This window comes from Narcine bancroftii, chromosome 2, assembly GCF_036971445.1.
Source record: "Narcine bancroftii isolate sNarBan1 chromosome 2, sNarBan1.hap1, whole genome shotgun sequence".
Taxonomy (NCBI): Eukaryota; Metazoa; Chordata; class Chondrichthyes; order Torpediniformes; family Narcinidae; genus Narcine; species Narcine bancroftii.
The window spans coordinates 216,231,832-216,252,599 of record NC_091470.1 but is presented as its reverse complement, the minus strand read 5'-3'; the positions used below and the strand labels follow the sequence as shown (position 1 = coordinate 216,252,599).

The following is a 20,768-nucleotide window of genomic DNA, read 5'->3' as shown; positions in this document are numbered from 1 at the left end:
GAAAAATGAAAAGTACAGAAGAAAAAGTGAATAGAATAGAGCTGGTCATGACAGAAATAGGGAAAAGATTAGAAATGGAAGTGAATGACTTAAGAAGAAAATTGGAAGAAAGTGATAAAAAAGTTAGAGTCACAAGAGTTGTTAGCTCAGAAAATTGATATGTTGGAAAATTATAGTAGGCGAAACAACAAAAATAGTGGGCCTAAAGGAAGATGAAGAAGGCACAGATATGAAGGAATTTATAAAAGAATGAATCCCAAAGGTCCCGGGAATGACAGAAGTACAGGAAGGAATGGAAATAGAAAGGGCACACAGAACATTAGGCCCAAAACCACAGACACATCAAAAACCAAGATCCGTTTTAGTAAAATTTTGAGATATACGACAAGAGAAAATATATTGGAGCGGGCAAGGAATAAAATTAAAGAAGACAATAAACGATTGGAATACAAAGGTGAAAAAATATTTTTTTACCCAGACATGAGTTTTGAACTCTTAAAAGAGGAAGGAGTTTCGATTCTATGAAAAAAAGGTTATAAATTTATATAAAGACATCCAGCTATGCGTAAAATATTTATCCCTGGGGAACAACACAGACTGTTCTCAGATCCGGAGGAAGCACAAGAATTTGCAGAATGTCTGCAGGACAGAAGGAGAGATGAGGAGATGTAACAAGAATGAAGAACGGCGATAAAATACATGTAAAGATGTAAAAATAATGAATATGTAAGAACTAAAGAAGGGAAGAAAGGAAGTAAAGGGGAAAAAAAAAAGAGGATGAGCTTTGTTATATGTGTAAAAATAGTCTTTTCCGGGGGGGGTTGGGTGGGAGAGAATAACTGTCACTGCAAAATCTGTTGACGCCTACGAGCGGGTTCGCAATCCAAATGGAGAAGGGAGTTGTGGTTGCCCGGCAAGGGATATCGTGCAACAGAGAGGGGTGGGGGGAGAGACATTTGGGGCTAAGGGAATATTGGATGTGGGAGTTGTTGAAGTATTTTATGTTTTAAATGTGTTGTCATACAGTGAGTTCAAAAAAGAAAAACAGTTGAAAATGGTGAAAAGGGTGGTGGTGAGGAAGTGGAAATGAGGTGTAAATAGGGTATGAGATGGCCACGTTGAATTATATGACTATAAATATTAATGGAATACATAACCAAATTAAAAGGAAGAGGCTATTAAATTTACTGAAAAAAAAAGAAAAAATAGGTGTAGCATTTGTGCAGGAAACGCATCTAACTGAAATGGAACATAATAAATTTAAAGAGAGACTGGGTAGGTAGGGCACGTAGCGGCAGCATCATATAATTCAAAAGCTACAGGTGTAGCTATATTAATAAATAAAAATGTACCAATCAAAATAGAGGAGGAAATAATAGATCCAGTAGGGAGATACATAATGATAAAGTGTCAGATATACTCAGAATTTTTGAATTTGTTCAATATATATGCACCTAATGAAGATGATCAAAAGTTTATGCAAGATTTTTTTTGAAGATTGTAGATACATAAGGAAATATATTGATAAGGGGGATTTTAACCTTAATTTGGATCCAATGTTGGATAAAACTAGACAAAAGACTAGCAAAAAGAATAAAGTGGCCAAATTTATGGTTAAATCAAGGAAAGAAATGAAACTTGTGGATATATGGAGGAGGCAGCGCCCAAGGGAGAAGGAATATTCATATTATTCGAGTAGGCATAAAACATGCTCAAGGTTTGATATGTTTTGGTTGTCGGCCCATATTCAAGGGAGAGTTAGGAAAACTGAATATAAAGCTAGATTGCTATCTGATCATTCACCCTTGTTATTAGCAATAGAACTGGAGGACATCCCACCAAGAACATATAGATGGAGGTTAAACTCCATGCTACTTAAAAGGCAGGAACTTAAGAGAGTTTATTGAATGCCAAATTAAAATGTAGTTTGAAATAAATATGGAATCAGTGAAAGGCAAATTTATATTATGGGATGCAATGAAAGATTTTATTAGAGGACAGATAATAAGTTATGTAACTAAGATTAAAAAGGACGACAATGGGGAAATAGAACAATTGGAAAGGGAGATGGTAAGTACAGAAAAGGAACTAGCAACAAGGGATGATATAACAAAAAGAGAATTGGCGGACAAAAAATAAAATACGAAACATTACAAACGTACAAGGTGGAGAAGAACAATGAAAATAAAGCAAAAGTATTATGAACTAGGAGAAAAAAAAACATACAAAATATTAGCCTGGCAACTTAAAACAGAACAAGCTAAAAGAACTGTATTGGCACCAAGGAAAAAGGACAAACAAATTACATATAATCGAATGGAGATTAATGAGAACTTTGGTAATTTTATGAACAATTATACCAAACTGAGAATGAGGGGAGAGATGATAAAATAGAAATTTTTAGCTAAAACTGAACTGCCAAAATTACAAGAAGAGGAACAAAACAAAATGATAAAACCATTTGATATATTAAAAATGCTGCCGAACAATATAACGCCTGGAGAGAATGGATTCCCAATAGAATTCTATAAAACATTTAAAGAGTTATTAATTCCTCCTCTCCAGAAAGTAATGAACCAGATAGAAGAAACACAAAACTTGCCAGATTCATGTAAGACAGCAATAATTACAGTAATACCAAAGTTGGGGAAGGATCCACTAACACCAGCATCATATAGACCACACATGTCAAACTCTGGCCCGCGGGCCAAATTTGGCCCGCAAGATCATTTCAAAAATGTATTAGAGGTGGCCCGCCGATGCTGTTTTTTGGTAATGTCACCCCCACCATCCTCCCCCTTCATTGCACATCCTTCCCCATTGTAACACGAGAAATTGTAACACGAGAAGTCTGTCGATGTCATCAGCCGGCAAGCCGGTTGGAAGGCTCCCCGCACAACCAGTCACTTCTCCCACCTGTCGAGCGGTGTGGTGGATTGGCGAGCGCCTGTGATTTCCTGTCGGTGCGACGGGCATGGCAGGCTGCGCACGGCCCCCGGGCAGCGCGAGCCCCGCGCGACTGGCACCAGACGGCCCTTCCACAGCGCGAGCGCACTTCTCCCGGTCGCCACGGCCTTCAGCGCTTGCACCCGCGCAGACTCCAGGGATGGCTGGTTCGGCCCTGCACGTGAAGAGAGAGATGGTGGCTGTCGCAAAGGCTGATCGGCAGCGCGCTGGGCCTGAGTGGGTGGGTAAGCAGGGGTGGGCAGAGGGTGTAGGTGAGGAGTAATGGGCAGGGGAAGTTATGGTGGTGCGAGGGGCAGTTAGAGGGAGTGATGAGTAGGAGGGGTGGATAGGGAAGAGGTAAAAGGGGAGGGGCAGGGGTGATTAGAGGGTGAGAGACAGGTAGAGGGAGGAACAGGTTGAGGGGAGAGGCAGTAGAGGGGCGTGCATAGGATGGGGTGGGTAGAGGCAGAGCGAGTGGAGTGAGGGGCAAGTAGAGGTTGGGTAAAGGACTGGTCAGGTAGAGGGATGGTGGGTTGAGGGTGAATAGAGGCCTAGAGCCTGAGGAGTGAGCAGGAAATGCTGAGTCCTGATGCAGGCCAAAATGGACACAGCCTGTGAATGCTGACTACATCTCCACAGGGACCAAATATGTTTCCCTCAGGTCAAGCAAAGGGTGAACTTGAGCTACCTACTCCTGACCTGTAACATTATCCTCCTAAACGTTATATTCTAAAGTTTAACATTACATATGTTGAAAGAAGAGAAAACATGCAGATGTTGTTGAAAATTTTCAATAAATATTTAGTTCGGCCCTCGACTTAGTCCAAGTTTTTAATTTTGGCCCTCCGTAAATTTGAGTTTGACACCCCTGATATAGACCAATATCTCTACTTAATTCAGGTGATAAGATAATAGCAAAATTATTAGCAAACGGATTGACCAACTGTGTACCAAAAATAGTTAAACAAGATCAAACTGGATTTATTAAGAAAAGGCAACAGCGGATAATGTCTGTAAACATTAATCTAATCCATGAAGCTCAAGGAAATAAGAAACCAATGGTGGCTGTTGCCTTAGGCGCAGAAAAAGCCTTTGACAGGGTAGAGTGGAACTACTTATTTAAGATATTACAGAAGTTCAATCTACCAGAAAAATATATTAATTGGATTAAAGCATTATATAATGGACTATTGGCTAAGGTAACAGTATCGAACCAATTCAAATTAAGTAGGTCAACTAGGCAGGGATGTGCATTATCTCCCTCACTGTTCGCTTTAGCAATAGAACCATTGGCAGAACTGATAAGAACAGAAAATAAAATAAAGGGATAAAAATGAAGGAGTATAAAATCAGTTTATTTGCAGATGACATCATAGTATACTTAACAGAACCAGAAATATAAATAAAAGAACTACACAAAAAATTGAAGGCATATGAAGAAATATCGGGGTACAAGATCAACGCAAATAAAAGTGAAGTGATGCCAATGAATAATGCGGATTATATAGAATTTAAAAAAGAATCACCATTTAAATGGCAAACACAAGCAATCCGATACCTAGGTATTAGGTTAGATAATAATTTAAGCCACTTGTACAAATTAAACTATCAACCACTAATAAAGAAATCCCAGGAAGACTTAGAACATTGGAAAGAACTACCGCTTGATAGGGAGGGTGAACTGCATTAAAATGAATGTCTTCCCAAAGATACAATACTTATTTCAAACGTTACCAATTCCCTTAACAGAGAAATTCTTTAATGAACTAAAGAGAAAAATAAGGAAATTTTTATGGAAAGGGGGAAACTGAGGATAGCGTTAGATAAATTAACAGAGAGGTGGTTTCCAGTTACCAAACTTTTAAAAAATTATTATAGAGCAGCACAATTCAGGTATTTATCAGATTTTTATCAGACAAGGGGAAAAACAAGATTGGACTAAGATAGAGTGAGATAAAATAGGGGAAAAGTTAACTGAACATATACTTTATAAGTGGGATGAAAAGCTGGTACGATATAAAAGCTCACCAGTATTGCATAATTTACTCAATATATGGAAGAAGATTCACTTAGAAAGGAAAAAAAAATTACCAAATACCAAAATTATTATTGATGCAAAATGAGCTAATCCCTTTTACAATACAATATCTCTTTCCTTTAGAGAATGGGAGAGGAAAGGGATTAAAAATATAGAAAATTGTTTTTTTGGAAATAATTTATTACCATTTGAATAAATGAAGTACAAATATGGAATAACTCATGGTACAATGTTTGCATACCATCAACTAAAAGCCTACTTAAAGGATAAATTGGGAAACAGACTGAGATAACCAGAAGGAAGCAGCTTTGAATATGTGACTACAGATTCAATGATAATTAAAAGATTTATTACGAACATGTACATCAAGCTGCAAGAGAAGGAAAATGGTGAAATACGCTATAAACCCAAACAAAACTGGGAAAAAGATTTAAACAAAGATAAAAAAATGAATCATGGGAAAAGTTATGCTCTGGAACTATGAAGAATATAATAAACACAAGGTTACAAATGATACAGTATAATTGGTTACACTGGTTACATATCATGCCCCAAAAGTTTAAAAAAAAATGGGATCCAACATTATCAAATAGATGTTTTCGCTGTAAGAAGGAAATAGGAACAACAGTACATGCAATTTGGGCATGTGAGAGAATGTGAAAAAGTTTTGGGAAGATCTAAATCAGGTAAATAAAATCACAAAAAACACTCCAAAATATCCAGAGATCTTTCTTCTAAGTAATATAAGTAGTAAGGAATTAGGCCTCAAATTGGATGATGCGCAAAAAAGATTTATTATGATAGCCTGACCTGTAGCAAAAAAATGTATAACGTCAACTTGGAAATCAGAGGAGAGCCTGAGAATACAGCAATGGTACATGGAAATGAATAAATGTATTCCATTGGAAAAAAAATAACATATAATTTAAAAAATAAAGTCACATTATTTGAACAAATTTGGGAACCATACATGGAACATAACAGAGAGGGCTCACCTTCCACCTCCACACCCTAACATGGTAAGAAGACAAAATTACTTGATCCAGTGTGTAAAAGTAGATGACATATTTTTCATGTTTTCATTGTGTGATGACATTGTTTAATGGTTTTACTGGAAACGTTGAATGTCTATTGGTTTTGGAGGGGGTGGGAAGGTAGGGGGGGGGGGGGGGAAGGGAGAAAATGCCACTGTGTATATTTAAGAGGGAAATGTTTGTATTTTGGTTGATATGGTTCAGTGTGAAAAATAATAAAAAAAATGTATATCTGTTATACACAGGACCATGGCCAAGAATGACAGCACCCATAGCAGCATAAACCACAGGGCTTGCATGCTTTAGGGTAGCAGTGGACCTGTCCAAGGCACCAGAGTGGGAGGACCATCCACCCCATCTCCAAATCAGAGGATCAGAAACAGAGACCACAGCAGTGGACCAGCAAGAGGCTCACCAGGCTGTGAGCTATTGGAGACCAGAACGTGGGAACCAAGTATCAGGACCTAGATCCATGAGACTGCTGATGGGACTTAAATGCTGACAGCTTCTTGATCATATTGGGGGTTTGGAACCAGGAGCTGAGGAAGGAGACTGACACCTGGAACTTGGGTTCACCATTGGACTAGATAGGAAGTTGTTCAGCTAGGGAGGTGTCAGTGGGATCCATGGATACTTAATGTCTCTGAAGGGACCCTTTTACTCTTCTGGACTATATTTATCTCTGTGTATCTTTACAGGTCATTTGTGTATATGACAAAGGAACCTGGAACCTTGCAAACCTCACAATTATAAAAGAGAATTAAAAAAATAGCAATTGCAAATTATGGCAACATGGCATGTGACAGTATATAGATGTTTTTGAGAAATAAATTGGGAAAGGTTTGTTAGAGTAGGTCACATACAAACACTTTAAAACAGATCTTATTTTAAATACTGGAGCTCTGCTAATGCTAGACATGTCGGGGACCCAGAGACTTTGCAAGAGCTTTGGAGAGTGCCCAAGAGACTTCACTAATGCATTGTTGTTTACAATAAGGCAACAGATGAAAGATCTTGTCGGTGCCGCAGATTGTCTGGAGGTGTTCCAAGAGGGTCGTGTGATTTGGCAAGCAGAGAGAGTCAAACAGGCTTTCAGAGAGAGTCAAACAGGCTTTCAGAGAGAGTCAAACAGGCTTTCAGAGAGAGATCACCTATAGTGTTACAGCCAGTAACATCAGCTCAGACTGGAAAAGGACAAGCTGGAAAGCTTGAGGGAAAACCCCATTTGGAAGACGGGTTTGTGAGTTCTTAGTTCAGCCTGATCAAAGCCCTTGTGGTTCATGCAAGAGGAGAGTACTGGCTGTCTAATGTTTCACTTGGAATAAGGGAAATAAAAAGGAACTGTGGTGACCTGAAAGAAAGAGGTTATCATCTGGAGAACCCTGAAGGGGGCAAGTTTTGTCAGCAAGACACTGGAGTGGGTGATTAAAAAGGAACCAGCTATGGATGTCCTGGTACAACAAATCTTTCTGAAAACTGACAAGAACCTTCCTGAGCGGTAACCAATTATCTTTCAAGCACCAAAGCCTGGTGAACTTTATACATGTTAAATTCTGTGCACAGAATAAGAATTGTCTGCAACCAGAGAACTTGGAGGAAGGAGAAGTGAGACTGGACTGTGAATCAAAGAAAACTGCTGAACTTACACACATTACATACACGTGCAGTTAGAATTAGAAGGGGGTTAAGTTAGTTTAGTTAAGTCAATTGTGATTAAAGTGTGATTCTGTTTTCATGTTTAAAGATAATTGAAAGCAACTTTTAAACATTTAAGTAACCATGTCTTGGAGAATATCTATTGATGCTGGGTTTTCGGGTCCTCTGAGCTCATAACAGGCATCTAATTCCTTTAATGTTGTCTCCTCTGCATTCTGAATAGAAGTTGATTGGAAAATATGGGAAATCTTCCAAAGAAGCCCAAACTCCCTTTAACTTACAGACGTGTCGATTTGCATTGGATCCACATCTGCTAGGCTAGCACCTATCTTCATCCGATCTTTGCGAATTCCTTTCAGGTCATCTTTCCTAACATTCAGTGGGAGACATCTAGAAAGACAACAGTGCGATTGTAAATACAAGGTTGTGTTCCCATGTTTTATGTGTAACAGGAATCAATTTATACATTGATCATCGTAAAAGAGAAAATTATTTGAACAATCAAAGTACCAGTGAACTATGATGATGTTATTGCCAAGTTTTTGGAATGGTTTTTAAAGTAAGTCTTGCCCCAAAAGCATCCCAAGTCTCCTGATACATTCAGTCAGCACCCATGATCTTGGCATTAGTTCTATGACAGAATATTCTTCCTGCTGTAGATTTTAAACAAATCTGATTTGCATAAATATAAACAGAAAATGTAAATGGTTAGACAGCAGCTTCAGGAAAGTATTAATATTTCAGGAAAATTATCTTTCAGATGGCTCAGATCTCTCTCTCTCTCAAACCAAAAATAGACTTTACTCACAATATATTAATTATGAAAGAAAAACATTCAAAATCTGTTCCACCCTTACTTTCATATACATACATTCCCATCATTGTACATTGTTACATTTGATTCTATTTACACCATTACCACCACTGTGGCACCTTGTTGCTTCTCCCGTGTTTTTTTTAAGGACTTCCCCTCGGTCTAAGCCCCTCAGGGCCCAGTAATGGAAGAGTTTTAAGACTGTGGCCCCTCCCCACAGCACCCTCGCTGGACCAAGACTCATTGTGACCCTCAGCATGTACTCCTGCATTCTGTAATGTGCCAGTTGGCAGCATTCCTGTACATTCATCTTATTTTGGGAAGACCACTCTTTCACCAATTGATAGTCTTCCAGCAGTTCTGGATGTCTGACTCTGTGCGACCCTGGGAACAGCCCATGGGTAATTCAACTCCCACAGAAACCATTATTTTTCTTCCAACCAGTCTATCTGTTAGTTTCACACTAAAGTTATGGACCTTATTTTCAAATGATTTCCTTTGCTGCATATTAATATTATTCTATTAGCCTCTGAACACTATCTTGTATTTTTTCAAATTTAAATTCAAAATCAACATTGACAGTTATGATGGAAACCTCTTAAAATAATGCAAATAACATAATAAAGGCCAATACCTCACCAGCTGTTCTAATTTCTTCAAACATTTACCAAAAACATTTTCGGCTCCAAACATGACATTACATGGATGTAACATATAAACAATATAACACATGAAGAAAAGGAGGCCACACCACAATGGCAGAAACAAACCTGTTGCCGCATACATTTCTATATTAAAGACATGCAGAGCCAGCACGATAAGTAGGATTTCAGCAGAAAATTTCTTGTCCCTTCCATTACTTAACTATAAATTTCTCCACAAAAAAAGCGATGTTACACCATGAGATGAAAAAAGTTTATTTTAAGCACCTTCACCGTGTCTGCTGCTCTAAAGGGGAATTGCCAGTAGCCAACCATTTCAATTCTGCACCAAACTCCTATGCCATCGCGTCTGTTCATGGCTTCATGGTCTTCCAGAGGAACGCTATCTAATATTCTCTCCGACCAGTTGGCATTAACATCAACTTCTCCAGTTTCTACTAGGCCCCTCTCCTGTCACCCTCTCTTTCCCTATCCCTCAGTCTACTTTCCTCCAGCTCCATACTCCCCCTCCCCTCCCCATTCCATTCAGAGAACTATACCCTCCCCCTATCATTTCCCAGCTTTTTTCTCTTCTGTCCTCTCACCCATATGACCTTTTCCCTTTAGGCCTGTGTTCCCATGAAGGGCTTATGCTCAAAACAGTAGTTATGTATCCTTGTATCCTGCCGAGTTTCTCCAATACTTGAGTATTAATGACAATCACAGGGTTTGCAAACTTTTGTTGTTTAACATTAGTTTTAATAAGATTGTTTAGAAAGTTTCCAAAACAAATGTACCTCAAGAGGGTTCTGTTCCTTGATTTGTTTCTTCTTCTCTCAAAGTGCTCCTCTTCATCCTCAGATGAGGAGGAGGATGTGGTGGTTGTGGTGGAATCATTGCTGTGTATTGCATGCCTTCGCCTTCAAGTACAAATTTCTACTGTTAGCTTGGAAGTTTCCCACATCAACAGGATGCTCTGCATATGACAAACTCTCATTGAGCTACTGCAGAAATACAATGCACAGATATACCAAAATTCTTACCTCCTGCTGCCAATTATGTACACAAGATATATCAACAAAAATAGTAAACATTTAAATAATCACAAATGCAAGGCAGAAAAGAGATGTGGGTTAATTAATAAATATCTAGTCAGTTAGTGCAAGTAAATTAAAAAAAGACATTTCAGAGGTGCAAGCAGATATAGTGGAATAGTTTCTGGTTAGGATAGTACCAAGAAGTGCATGAGTCTGACAACTTTTTTTTTAAAAAAAAAGCAGTTCTTAAATCTAGAGATTATGGACTTCAGGGTTCTGCATCTTTTTCCTGAAAGGAGCAACACAAAGAGGTTGTGACCAGGGTGATGGGGACTCTTTATGATGTTCACTGCCTTCTTGAGGCGTCTTCGGTGGACAGGTGGTTGGAGCATGGGATGCATCTGGCTGTGTTCCTGGACACTCAAATTCCCAAACCAGTCTGTGATGTAACCAGTCAGTATACTTTCCAAACTCCACCTGTAGAGATTTGGCAGAGTATCTGACAACATGCCAATCTCCACAGACTTTTTTTTGAAAGGCATTGTTATGCCTTCTTCATGGTTGCCTTGATATGCTGGCTCCAGGAGAGGTCTTCTGAAATATGAACTCCCAGAAACTTGAAGGTTCTAACCCTCACCACGTCCATCCCATCAATGCACATGACAGGTGGAGCTGAACTTGGCTGTACAGTCATTCGTTTGGCGGGAATGGAGTAGAGTACCATGATGGTAGCCTCGGAGTGCCCACATTGATGGTCAGTGAGAAAAGGTCATCATAACTACTAAAACAGCACTTCCCAAAATTTCAGCTTGCATGATTTAGGTCAAAGGCAGCAGGTCATCTTAACTTACAAATATATCACACTTTCTTTATCACAGCAGTCTTGTTATGCCTTCTTTAATATAAAGGAGTACAGCAAAAGCTGAAACAGAAACCTCAAAGACAATATCCAACCTGTAACAAAATAGCCTACACACTTTTGTTTTAGTTTCATTTCTGATTATCTTCTTTTGATCAAAAAAGTTGCAAAACAATGTTATTTCTATTTTCCTCATCGACCACCAGATTAATTCTACACGTTCTTCAAAATATGCCAAGACCAATACTGAAACCCACCTCCCATTTAGCAAAAAGGGTTAAGTTCCTTAAAAACAATCTGTTATGTGAAATTCATACAGTGGGAGGCAAAATAAACCCTCTATTTTTTTTATAGGGTGATATCAGCTGCAGGAGATGGGCAACAGTTAGAAGCTAGTCTCTCTTCCCAGTTAAGATGTAGTAAACTAAGATATTTAAATGGACTTACTTTGGCATACAGAAACAAACATGCCAAAGGTTACAAGTCATCCATCCAAAGATTATAATTGCTAGGTCAGATTATAGATCAGAGGTCTCAAGCTTGCGGCCCGTGGGCCAACTGCGGCCCTCGGGACGATAGTTTGTGGCCCCGCCTTATATTTTTAGTTTAATGTTAGTGCGGCCCGCGAGTTTGATATGATTGGCACTTTTCAGTGTTGTGTGCGGAGCTGAACGAACCTACCAATCACGGTGGGGTATATTGCTCTTGGAGGCGGGACATCGGCTGGGCTTATTGCGAATATAAGCACATTTGTGTGTATTTTCTATTTGTCATATGCACACGGCACATGCGCAATTTCCGCGGCCGCTCCCGCTTCACGCGCTTCGGCGTCCAGTCTGAACCCGGAAGTTGTTGCTCAGCGGGACAGAAAAAGAAGCGGAAAAGACGCATCGGCAAAACACTTAAACTTCAATGCAACAGTGACACCAAGTGGAATTATATATTATACAGCCCCAAACGTGTCTTTTTCAAAGCCTGCAGTGAAGAGAAAGGTTGGTGATGAGCACAGACAATTTCATGAAAAGTGGGAAGTGCAATATTTCTTTGTTGAGCACAGGGGTATCCTGACGTGTCTTACTTGCACAGAGAAAGTTGCAGTGCACAAAGAATACAATTTGAAATGTCATTACACAGCTAGATATGCTGAGGAGTATGCAAAATACCAAGGAGATGAGAGAGCCAACCGGGTTGCTTATCTTAAAACATGTCTAGTGAGGCAAGATTTCTTTAAGAAAGCAACCGAAGAGAATGATGCATCAGTTGAAGCTAGCTGCGTGGTTAGTGAGATGATTGTTAAAGCAGGAAAGCCATTCACAGAAGGTGAATTTGTCAAAAAGTGCATATTACAGGCTGCAAGTATTGTCTGTCCAGAAAAGGTCAGTTTAGCAACATCAGCCTTTCTGCCAACACCGTGGCAGAGCGTATTTCTGACCTGTCAAGTGACGTTTATGATCAACTGTGTGAGAAAGCAAAATGTTTCAGTGTATACTCAGGCGCTCTTGATGAGACCACAGACATCACCGACACTGCCCAGCTCGCAATCTATGTTCATGGTGTTGATGACAATTTTGAAGTCACAGAGGAGTTGCTCACAGTAATTCCAATGCATGGCCAGACCACCGCTCAGGAGATATTTTACCAGCTATGTGATGCCATTGAGAATGTCGGTTTGCCATGGAAGAGGTTTGTTGGAATAACAACCAATGGAGCGCCATCAATGACAGGGAGGAAAAATGGACTGGTGGCACTTTAAAAAAAACTGGAAGAGGAGAGTGTGGAGGAGGCCATTGTTCTGCACTGCATTATCCATCAGCAGGCTCTTTGCAGCAAATGCCTGAAGTTTGACAATGTGATGTCTGTCGTTGTGAAATGCATCAACCAAATCAGATCCAGGAGCATAAAGCACAGAAGTTTCTGTGCTTTTTTAGAGGAAATGGAGTCAGATTATGGGGATGTGCTCTACTTCACCGAGGTACGTTGGCTCAGCAGGGGAAACATATTGAAGAGGTCTTTTTGAGTTGAGAGCGGAAGCGAAAGCCTTCATGGAGAAAGATGGGGTTGCTGTTCTCGTGCTAAGTGATCCCAAATGGCTCATGGACTTAGCTTTTCTTCTTGATATTACACATGAGCTTAATGTACTGAACAAGAAGTTACAAGGCCAGGAGGAACTTGTCAGTGCTGCCTATGACAACATGAGAGCATTCTCTGCGAAACTTATGTTATGGAAAGCCCAGCTTTCTCAGACAAACCTTTGCCATTTCCCAGCATGCAAGGCACTCATGGATTCAGGCACACCATTCAGTGGTGAGAAGTATGTGGATGTCATTTTGAAGCTACAGGAGGAATTTGATCACAGATTTGCAGACTTCAAGATGCACAGAGCCACATTTCAAATTTTTGCGGACCCCTTCTCCTTTGATGTGCAAGACGCTCCTCCTGTGCTTCAAATGGAGCTCATTGACCTGCAGTGCAACTCTGAACTCAAAACCAAGTTCAGGGAGGTGAGTGGAAAAGCAGACAAGCTTGGGCAATTTTTGAGAGAATTGCCCCCCAGCTTCCCTGAGCTTTTCCGAATGTTCAAGCGGACCATGTGTCTTTTTGGGAGCACATACTTGTGCAAAAAGCTCTTCTCTACCTTAAACTTCAATAAGTCCAAGTACAGGTCCAGACTTACTGACAAGTATCTTCAAGCCTTACTGAGGGTCTCAACTGCCTCCTCCCTTAAGCCAAATGTGACTCGGCTATGCGAGGGGAAGCACTGCCAGATCTCTAGCCGTAAGAAGTAGGCAGAAGAAGAAATGTTCATAACAGTTTATGTTCAATGTTCCATTCATGTTCAGAAAGTTAAAGGTTAAAGAACTGTTAATACAGACATTTGAATCTGAATAATAATAATTACATTTCTCCAGTCAGCAACTATATGTGGTTTCTTCAGTTTTCTATATCTGCTGTATTATTATTATTTTCATTTTATTTATTTATTACTGATTGATTTTATTTTTTTCTTATGAATTGTTAATTTATTTATTTTTTCATCTTATTTTGTGTTAAAAATAAAAATAAAGATATTTGATAACATTGGAATGTTTTTGTAAGAGTTTATCTTGTGGAAAACCTGATGCGGCCCAGCCTCACCCAGACTCTACCTCCAGCGGCCCCCAGGTAAAATGAGTTTGAGACCCCTGTTATAGATGTTCAATTATTCCCTCCTTCCCCCACCCACTTTGAACACGTCGCACCTTATTTATTGCAGATTTTTTCCAATCAACCCAAAGATTTGAAAGCTACTGTTTTTATGGACCTTGCCTAAAATATAGTATCCAAGAGTTTTCCTTAATGTTCCTTGCAGTGAAAACTTGAGCGATAAACTACAAACCTGATATAGAACCATAGAACACTACAGCAAACTATTGCTAAACCTTTCCCCTTTCATCTTAAAATTATGACCTCCCATATTTATCTACCCCATTCTAAGTGGAAAGAACCTATTTGCATCCACTCTGTCTATACCTCTCAATCTTGTAAACCTCTATCAAATCTCCCCTCATTCTTCTTCGCTCCAAGGAAGAAAGTCCTAACCTGCTTAATCTTTCCCTGAAACTCAACTCCTGAAGACCCGGCAACATCTTAGTAAATCTTCTTTGCGCTCTTTCAATTTTATTGACATCCTTCCTGTAGTTTGGCACTCAGAACGCTACACAATATTCCATATTTGGCTTCACCAATGCCTTAAACAACTTCAACATAACATTCCAGCTCCTAAACTCATTACTTTGATTTATAAAAGCTAAGATAGCAAAAGCTTTCTTTACAACCCTGTCCACACATGATGCCACCTTCAGGGAACAATGTACTTGTATTCCTAGATCTCTCTGCTCCTCTGCACTCCTCAATGCCCTATCATTTACTACATATCTCCTACCTTGGTTTTCATCACCTCGCACTTGTCTGCATTAAACTCCATCTGCCATTTTTTTGGCCCATTCTCCCAGCTGGTCCAGATCCCTCTGCAAGCTTTGAAAATCTTCTTCACCATCCACAACACCTCCTATCTTTGTATCATTAGCAAATTTGCTGATCTAATTCTCCACATTATGACCCAGATCTTTGATTATATACAGTAGTACCAACAGGAATCCCTGAAGCATAATTTTGAATCCAGTTTACCACCTCTCCTTGAATACCTAGTGTCATAACCTTCTGAACTCACCACCCATGTGGGACCTTATCAAAAGCTTTACTTGAAGTCCACGTAGACAACATACAGCCTTTCTTTCATCAACCTTCATGGTAACCTCCTTGGAAAAACTCTACAAGATTCGTTAAACACGACCTACCACGCCCAAAGCCATACTGGCTATCCTTAATCAGCTCATGACTATCCAAATACTTGTATATCCTGTCTCAGAACTCCTTCCAATAACTTACCCACTTACTGACATCAGGCTCACCGGCCTATTTTTACCCAGTTTATTTTTGGAACCCTTTTTAAACAAAAGGACAGTATGAGCTATCTTCCAATAGTCTGGCACCTCACCCATGGCTAAGGACATTTTGAATATATCAGCAGGACCCCTAAAAGGTCTACACTAGTCTGCCTCAATGTCCGAGGGAATATCATATCCAGCTTAGGTGATTTATCTACCTTTATTCGCTGTAAGGCAGCAAGAACCTACTCCTCCTTAATCTCCATGTTCCATGACCTTTCTGTTTGTTTCCCTTTCTTCCTCATACACTATGACAGTATCCTAAGTAAATACTGATGCAAAAAAAAACTATTTAAGATCTCTTCCCCATTACTAGATATAAAAAAGGCTTGTTTAGTAAATGTTCATTAGCGAGGGAAGACACACTTGCACTTTTCCTACTTGGTATAGGAAAAGGCATTAGTATTTTCTGACAGAATGCAAACGTGCAGCATTAGAGAGCACCATAAAAACTTGTAATGGCAAGGTACTAGTTTAGAATTAAACAAATAACACAACAAAATAAAAATTTTGGACAAACAAGATTGCAAGGCCATTAGCCACAACTAAATTGTTATTAGCAGCAAGATCAGTGATTATACTTTCATTACAAACCTGGTTATTTTTCTCTTGCGGTAGGGACTACGGGAGCCAGAAGCACTAAACCGATATCTTCGTCTCACCGGAGAAGTGGGGCCACGATAAAATACTGCACGTTTTCTTTCTGGTTCTAGTTCAAAGATCAAACTAAACTATTAGACTATGCAAATCCATGAAGAGTACATTGCAAGTGATCAACTGAAAACATATGTGGAATGCAAAATAAATTTTCTCACTGTACAATTATAGTGATTAATATTACGGATGGTACCAGGCCTGAAATACAGATACACACAATGTAATGGTCAGGTGGGACATTGCGCTGACAAGCAAAATCAAGTTACCATAAAATAAGACTAAAGCAATGACTTTACAAACCTGAGTGAAAAAAAAGGCAGAGTTGGATCAATAAACTTAAATTAGATCTCAACAGGGAACAAACTCACAACAAATTGCACTGGACAATAAATTTTTCAAAAGGTTAACTTCCTGAAAAGAAATTGGGGATAATGATAGGCAACTTCATGCTGAACACAAGGATAGTTTCAGTTTTGCTGCATCACGTAGGAAGTTGGAGAAACATTAACTTTTACTGAATTTAGCAGGTTTAATCACATAATGATGCTGACACATTGTATCAGTTCAACTGATACAAAAATGATTTGCTGCTGATTTTCGTTTGTACTCGGCATCTGATGCCTCTCATGTCAGTGCCCAACAATAGTTGGAAAGCATTGATGAATTCCATAAATACTCCTAAAGGTGTCCAGGAAGCAAAATCTTTATTGTCTTGCATTATCTGAAATCCTGCCACTAAAACAAGCATTAACCTTGCTCCATAACCTTCATGTCTCACTTCACAGTAGGCCCACGAGCAACAGTGCCACAACACATACATCACCAATTTCCACAGCAAGACAACATCATGCAAAAGGATACTTTTTCTGGGTGAGAGTGAAAGACACACAAGTACAGGATTGCCAACACTGGACAAGTACTGGATGATGGAGTCAGTACAGGAGGGCAAATGGCCCTTTTCAATGCTGTACAATTTTATGACATTGATTTAGTCACATTCATCACAGGAGGTGGCTCAAAAGCACATGAAAGGAGGAAGTTAAAGCTAAAGAGTTTATTAAAGTATTAACTTGTTCAAAAGAGAATGAAAAATTAAACATGGCCTGGGATTGGATCACATCTGATGCAAAGCAGATGTACCTGGAGTTTGACACTTCACAACAGCTTTTCTTTGGCGTAAATAGTAGCGCTTTGGAGTATTCCCCTCTCCGTCCTCATCTTCCCTATCTTCAACCTCCTCTTCAGATAACTCTGCAGTTAAATTTTGGGAAATAATAATTTATTCATGAGGTTTTCAAAAAACATGACAAAAATAGCTCACACATTCAATAACTGCTATTGAAAGAGCACCTCAAATGGGGCAGGACATCCAAAGATACGTCATAGATATTTTATTAAACAAAGTCTCAAGTCAAGCAATGAAAGAGAACATAACAGAACACCTGACAAAATTGTTTGAAGGGGAGGTAATAATGATAGCCAGGTTAAAGGAATTCAAAGCTTAAAACTACAGCAGACCAAAGGTCAGCAATGGAATGATTAAAATTGGAAATAAGACATCAGAATTAAATGCAGTAGAAATCTCAGATTGTGGTAGATTTAGGAGAGAAAATAGCAAAGTATTCATGGGGATTTGAAAAACAAGGAACTAAAAACACATTGCTTAACCGGAAGAGGGCATAACACAAAAAAAAGCAATTCAAGTTGGAATACGTCAATATAAAAAGCATGCTAGAACTGTCACACGCTAATTAGTACATAGTTTAAGCACATAATAGACAAGGAACGATTCACTAGAGATGAAAGCCGAAAGCAGAGGTCTTGGCAATTCAGTTTGTTGTAATGTACAGGTTCTTTGAAAGAACCATTTTCTTTAGCCCCACTCACTGAGCAAAATTCCCATGTCAGCATTTTAAGTAGGAGGAAGGCCTTAAGAGCATGTTGAGGAGTCAGAAAAGGAGGCGCTTCTTCAGAGAGGAAAGCACAAGATTGTCATGCTCAAATTGGACTCCTTACCACCACTCCCATCTTCATGATCTTCTGTGGTTTCTTCATCTATCGTTTGAGCTGTCCTTTTCTTTTTCACACATGAATATACAGCCAGATTCTCCTTCAGAAAAGAATAATATCATATTACTGCTCAATACTGAAGAGCTTTATCCCCATGATCGTGGCACACCTGATCTCAGCTCAGTGCTTCACAGTTTAGAAAATTGAGTCTGAAACACATCTGGTATCTGGTACCTATGGGGACTCTTAAATGTCAGGAAAGAGAATTTTCCAGTTGCTTGAGATTGCATGTTGCGTGGATTGGCAAACGAACTGCAGGAGGACATCAATTTTAATCATTCATACTTTTTACCTGTTTATTTTCGGTGATTTTTTTTTTGCTGGTTGCTTGAATTCAGGATAAGGGGAATTTTACTGTACTGTTATATAGGAAATGAGGCAACCAATTTGTGCACAGCAAGCTCCCACATACAACAATGCAATTTGGTTTATGGCACTCAAGGGATTTTTTTGCCACATGGCAATATTCTACACTTTGAAAATAGTACCAGGAAATTTTTTTACAAGTAACCGAGAAAGTGGACGGGACATCATTTAACCCATCTCAACAGTGATGCTTTCCCTCAGTACTGCACCCACGTTAAATTACATATTGCCCAGCACCTACACCTACCTCTTCTGTGTCATCAAGGACTCTAAGATTCTCCAATTCTCTCATTCTCTGACGCAATTTCTTCATGTCATCCATTTTCTGCAAGACTGCTTCAGCCGTGCTAGTCAGAAAACATTTGGAATAAAGAAAAAATATTAGTTTCTGGTAATTGACAGCAATTGACCAATTGCTAAATTTCAAATTCAAGTTTGTTGTCATCTGATTGCAAATATAACCTGATGAAACAGGGTTCTCTGGTCCTTGCTGCAAAACATGCAGGCACACAACACACAAATACAAAAGACAAATATACATACATAAAAATAAGTAAATATTGTTTAGTAAATCTCAAGCAGAAAGAAAGTTTTCTGAGCTCTTACTTTGTGATCAATTTGTCAAAGAGCACAGACTGATTTAAGGTGCTGTAGCGATTTCTCCGGACACGACAACTGCGCCGAACTTCTGTGTCAGTGCCACCTTCTTCTTGCACTCCGTCTACTTCCATCTCAGGTCGGTTACACTGGACTGACCGGGTGATGGGAGCTACATTCACTGGGGAAGAAACCATGCAAGACCATCATCAGGTAAATCAAAGTCAACACACATTAATCTGCACTCCGTTTACCAGAATCATTCCTAATGCAAGCCTCAAGCATGAAAGTCCACCAACAAAAAGTCAGCATTAGAAAAATTGATTCCAAAAGAGAAAAATAAAATGTGGAGGCCACCTCATCCTAACTTGTGCAACCATTTTATTTGCATGGGGTGGGGGAGGAGAGGGAGAAATGAAGTCATACTATGAATGTGCAGAGTGCAATTAATAACGCTGATGAACTACAGGCACAGATAGAAGTGTGACATGCTAACATCAACAAAAATGGCTCAAAAAATGTCACAATGGGATATTTAGCATTGATGAATACAAAATGTTTGAGAAAAATGAGGAAGGAACAAAAGGAGCAAAGTTGATTGAAAAGATTATTGGAGTGCTGAGGAGGAAGAATGAGCAGAGGGGATCAAAGACCATTTGTTCACTTAGAGCGAAGAATAGAAGAGGGAGCATTACAGTGCTGGGTACTTGATAGAGTAGCAATCAGTGGAAATCATATAGAGCATCAAATGTGCAAGGAAATTACAGAAAAGTGCAGAGATCTATTGCCACCTTATGAAAAATAGATTTCTTAAGACAACCTAACTGATGTCACAAAGGCAAATCATATTTTTTTTTTTAAATTTTTTTTATTTTTCACACCATAAATCACATTAACCATGGTACACACTTTTTCCTTTTCACACATATACAGTGCCATTTTCTCCCCCCCCCACTCCTCCCAACCCACCCCTCCCACCCCCCCCCTCCCGTCCATTTAAAGTATACAATCTAGGATACATTAAACCAGTCAGATAATGTTGTCACTCAACAAAAATACACCAGAAATTCTACTGAGTCCATTCTTTTCATTTCCCTCTCCTTCCATCAACTTAGGTAATGATTGTCCCCGGTAGGTTTTCGCTATTGTATTTAATGTAAGGCTCCCATATTTGTTCGAATATTTCAATATTATTTCTTAAACTATATGTTATTTTTTCTAATGGAATACATTTATTCATTTCTATATACCATTGTTGTATTTTCAAATTATCTTCCAATTTCCAGGTTGACATAATACATTTTTTTGCTACGGTTAGAGCTATCTTAACAAATCTTTTTTGTGCATCCTCCAAATCAATTCCAAATTCTTTGTTTTTTATGTTACTTAGGAGAAAGATCTCTGGATTCTTTGGTATATTGTTTTCTGTTATTTTATTTAATATCTGATTTAGATCATCCCAAAATTTTTTTACTTTCTCACATGTCCAGATTGCATGAATTGTTGTTCCCATTTCTTTTTTTACATCGAAAACATCTATCAGATACTGTTGGGTCCCATTTATTT

At 39.0% G+C, this 20,768-nt stretch overlaps 1 protein-coding gene across 3 annotated transcripts in view; it reads right to left on the bottom strand.

Moving 5' to 3' along the window:
• Positions 1-20,768, bottom strand: part of LOC138755068 (ATPase family AAA domain-containing protein 2-like) — a 117,861-nt gene that overhangs the window by 73,798 nt on the left and 23,295 nt on the right. For all 3 annotated transcript variants that reach the window (XM_069920268.1, XM_069920269.1, XM_069920270.1), the window contains exons 4-10: positions 19,212-19,383; positions 18,853-18,952; positions 18,186-18,279; positions 17,310-17,420; positions 16,107-16,221; positions 9,927-10,049; positions 7,956-8,064 (exon numbers count right to left, since the gene is read on the bottom strand). In XM_069920268.1, coding sequence (XP_069776369.1) covers positions 7,956-8,064; positions 9,927-10,049; positions 16,107-16,221; positions 17,310-17,420; positions 18,186-18,279; positions 18,853-18,952; positions 19,212-19,383 — 824 coding nt within the window. The remainder of the gene's footprint in view (positions 1-7,955; positions 8,065-9,926; positions 10,050-16,106; positions 16,222-17,309; positions 17,421-18,185; positions 18,280-18,852; positions 18,953-19,211; positions 19,384-20,768) is intronic.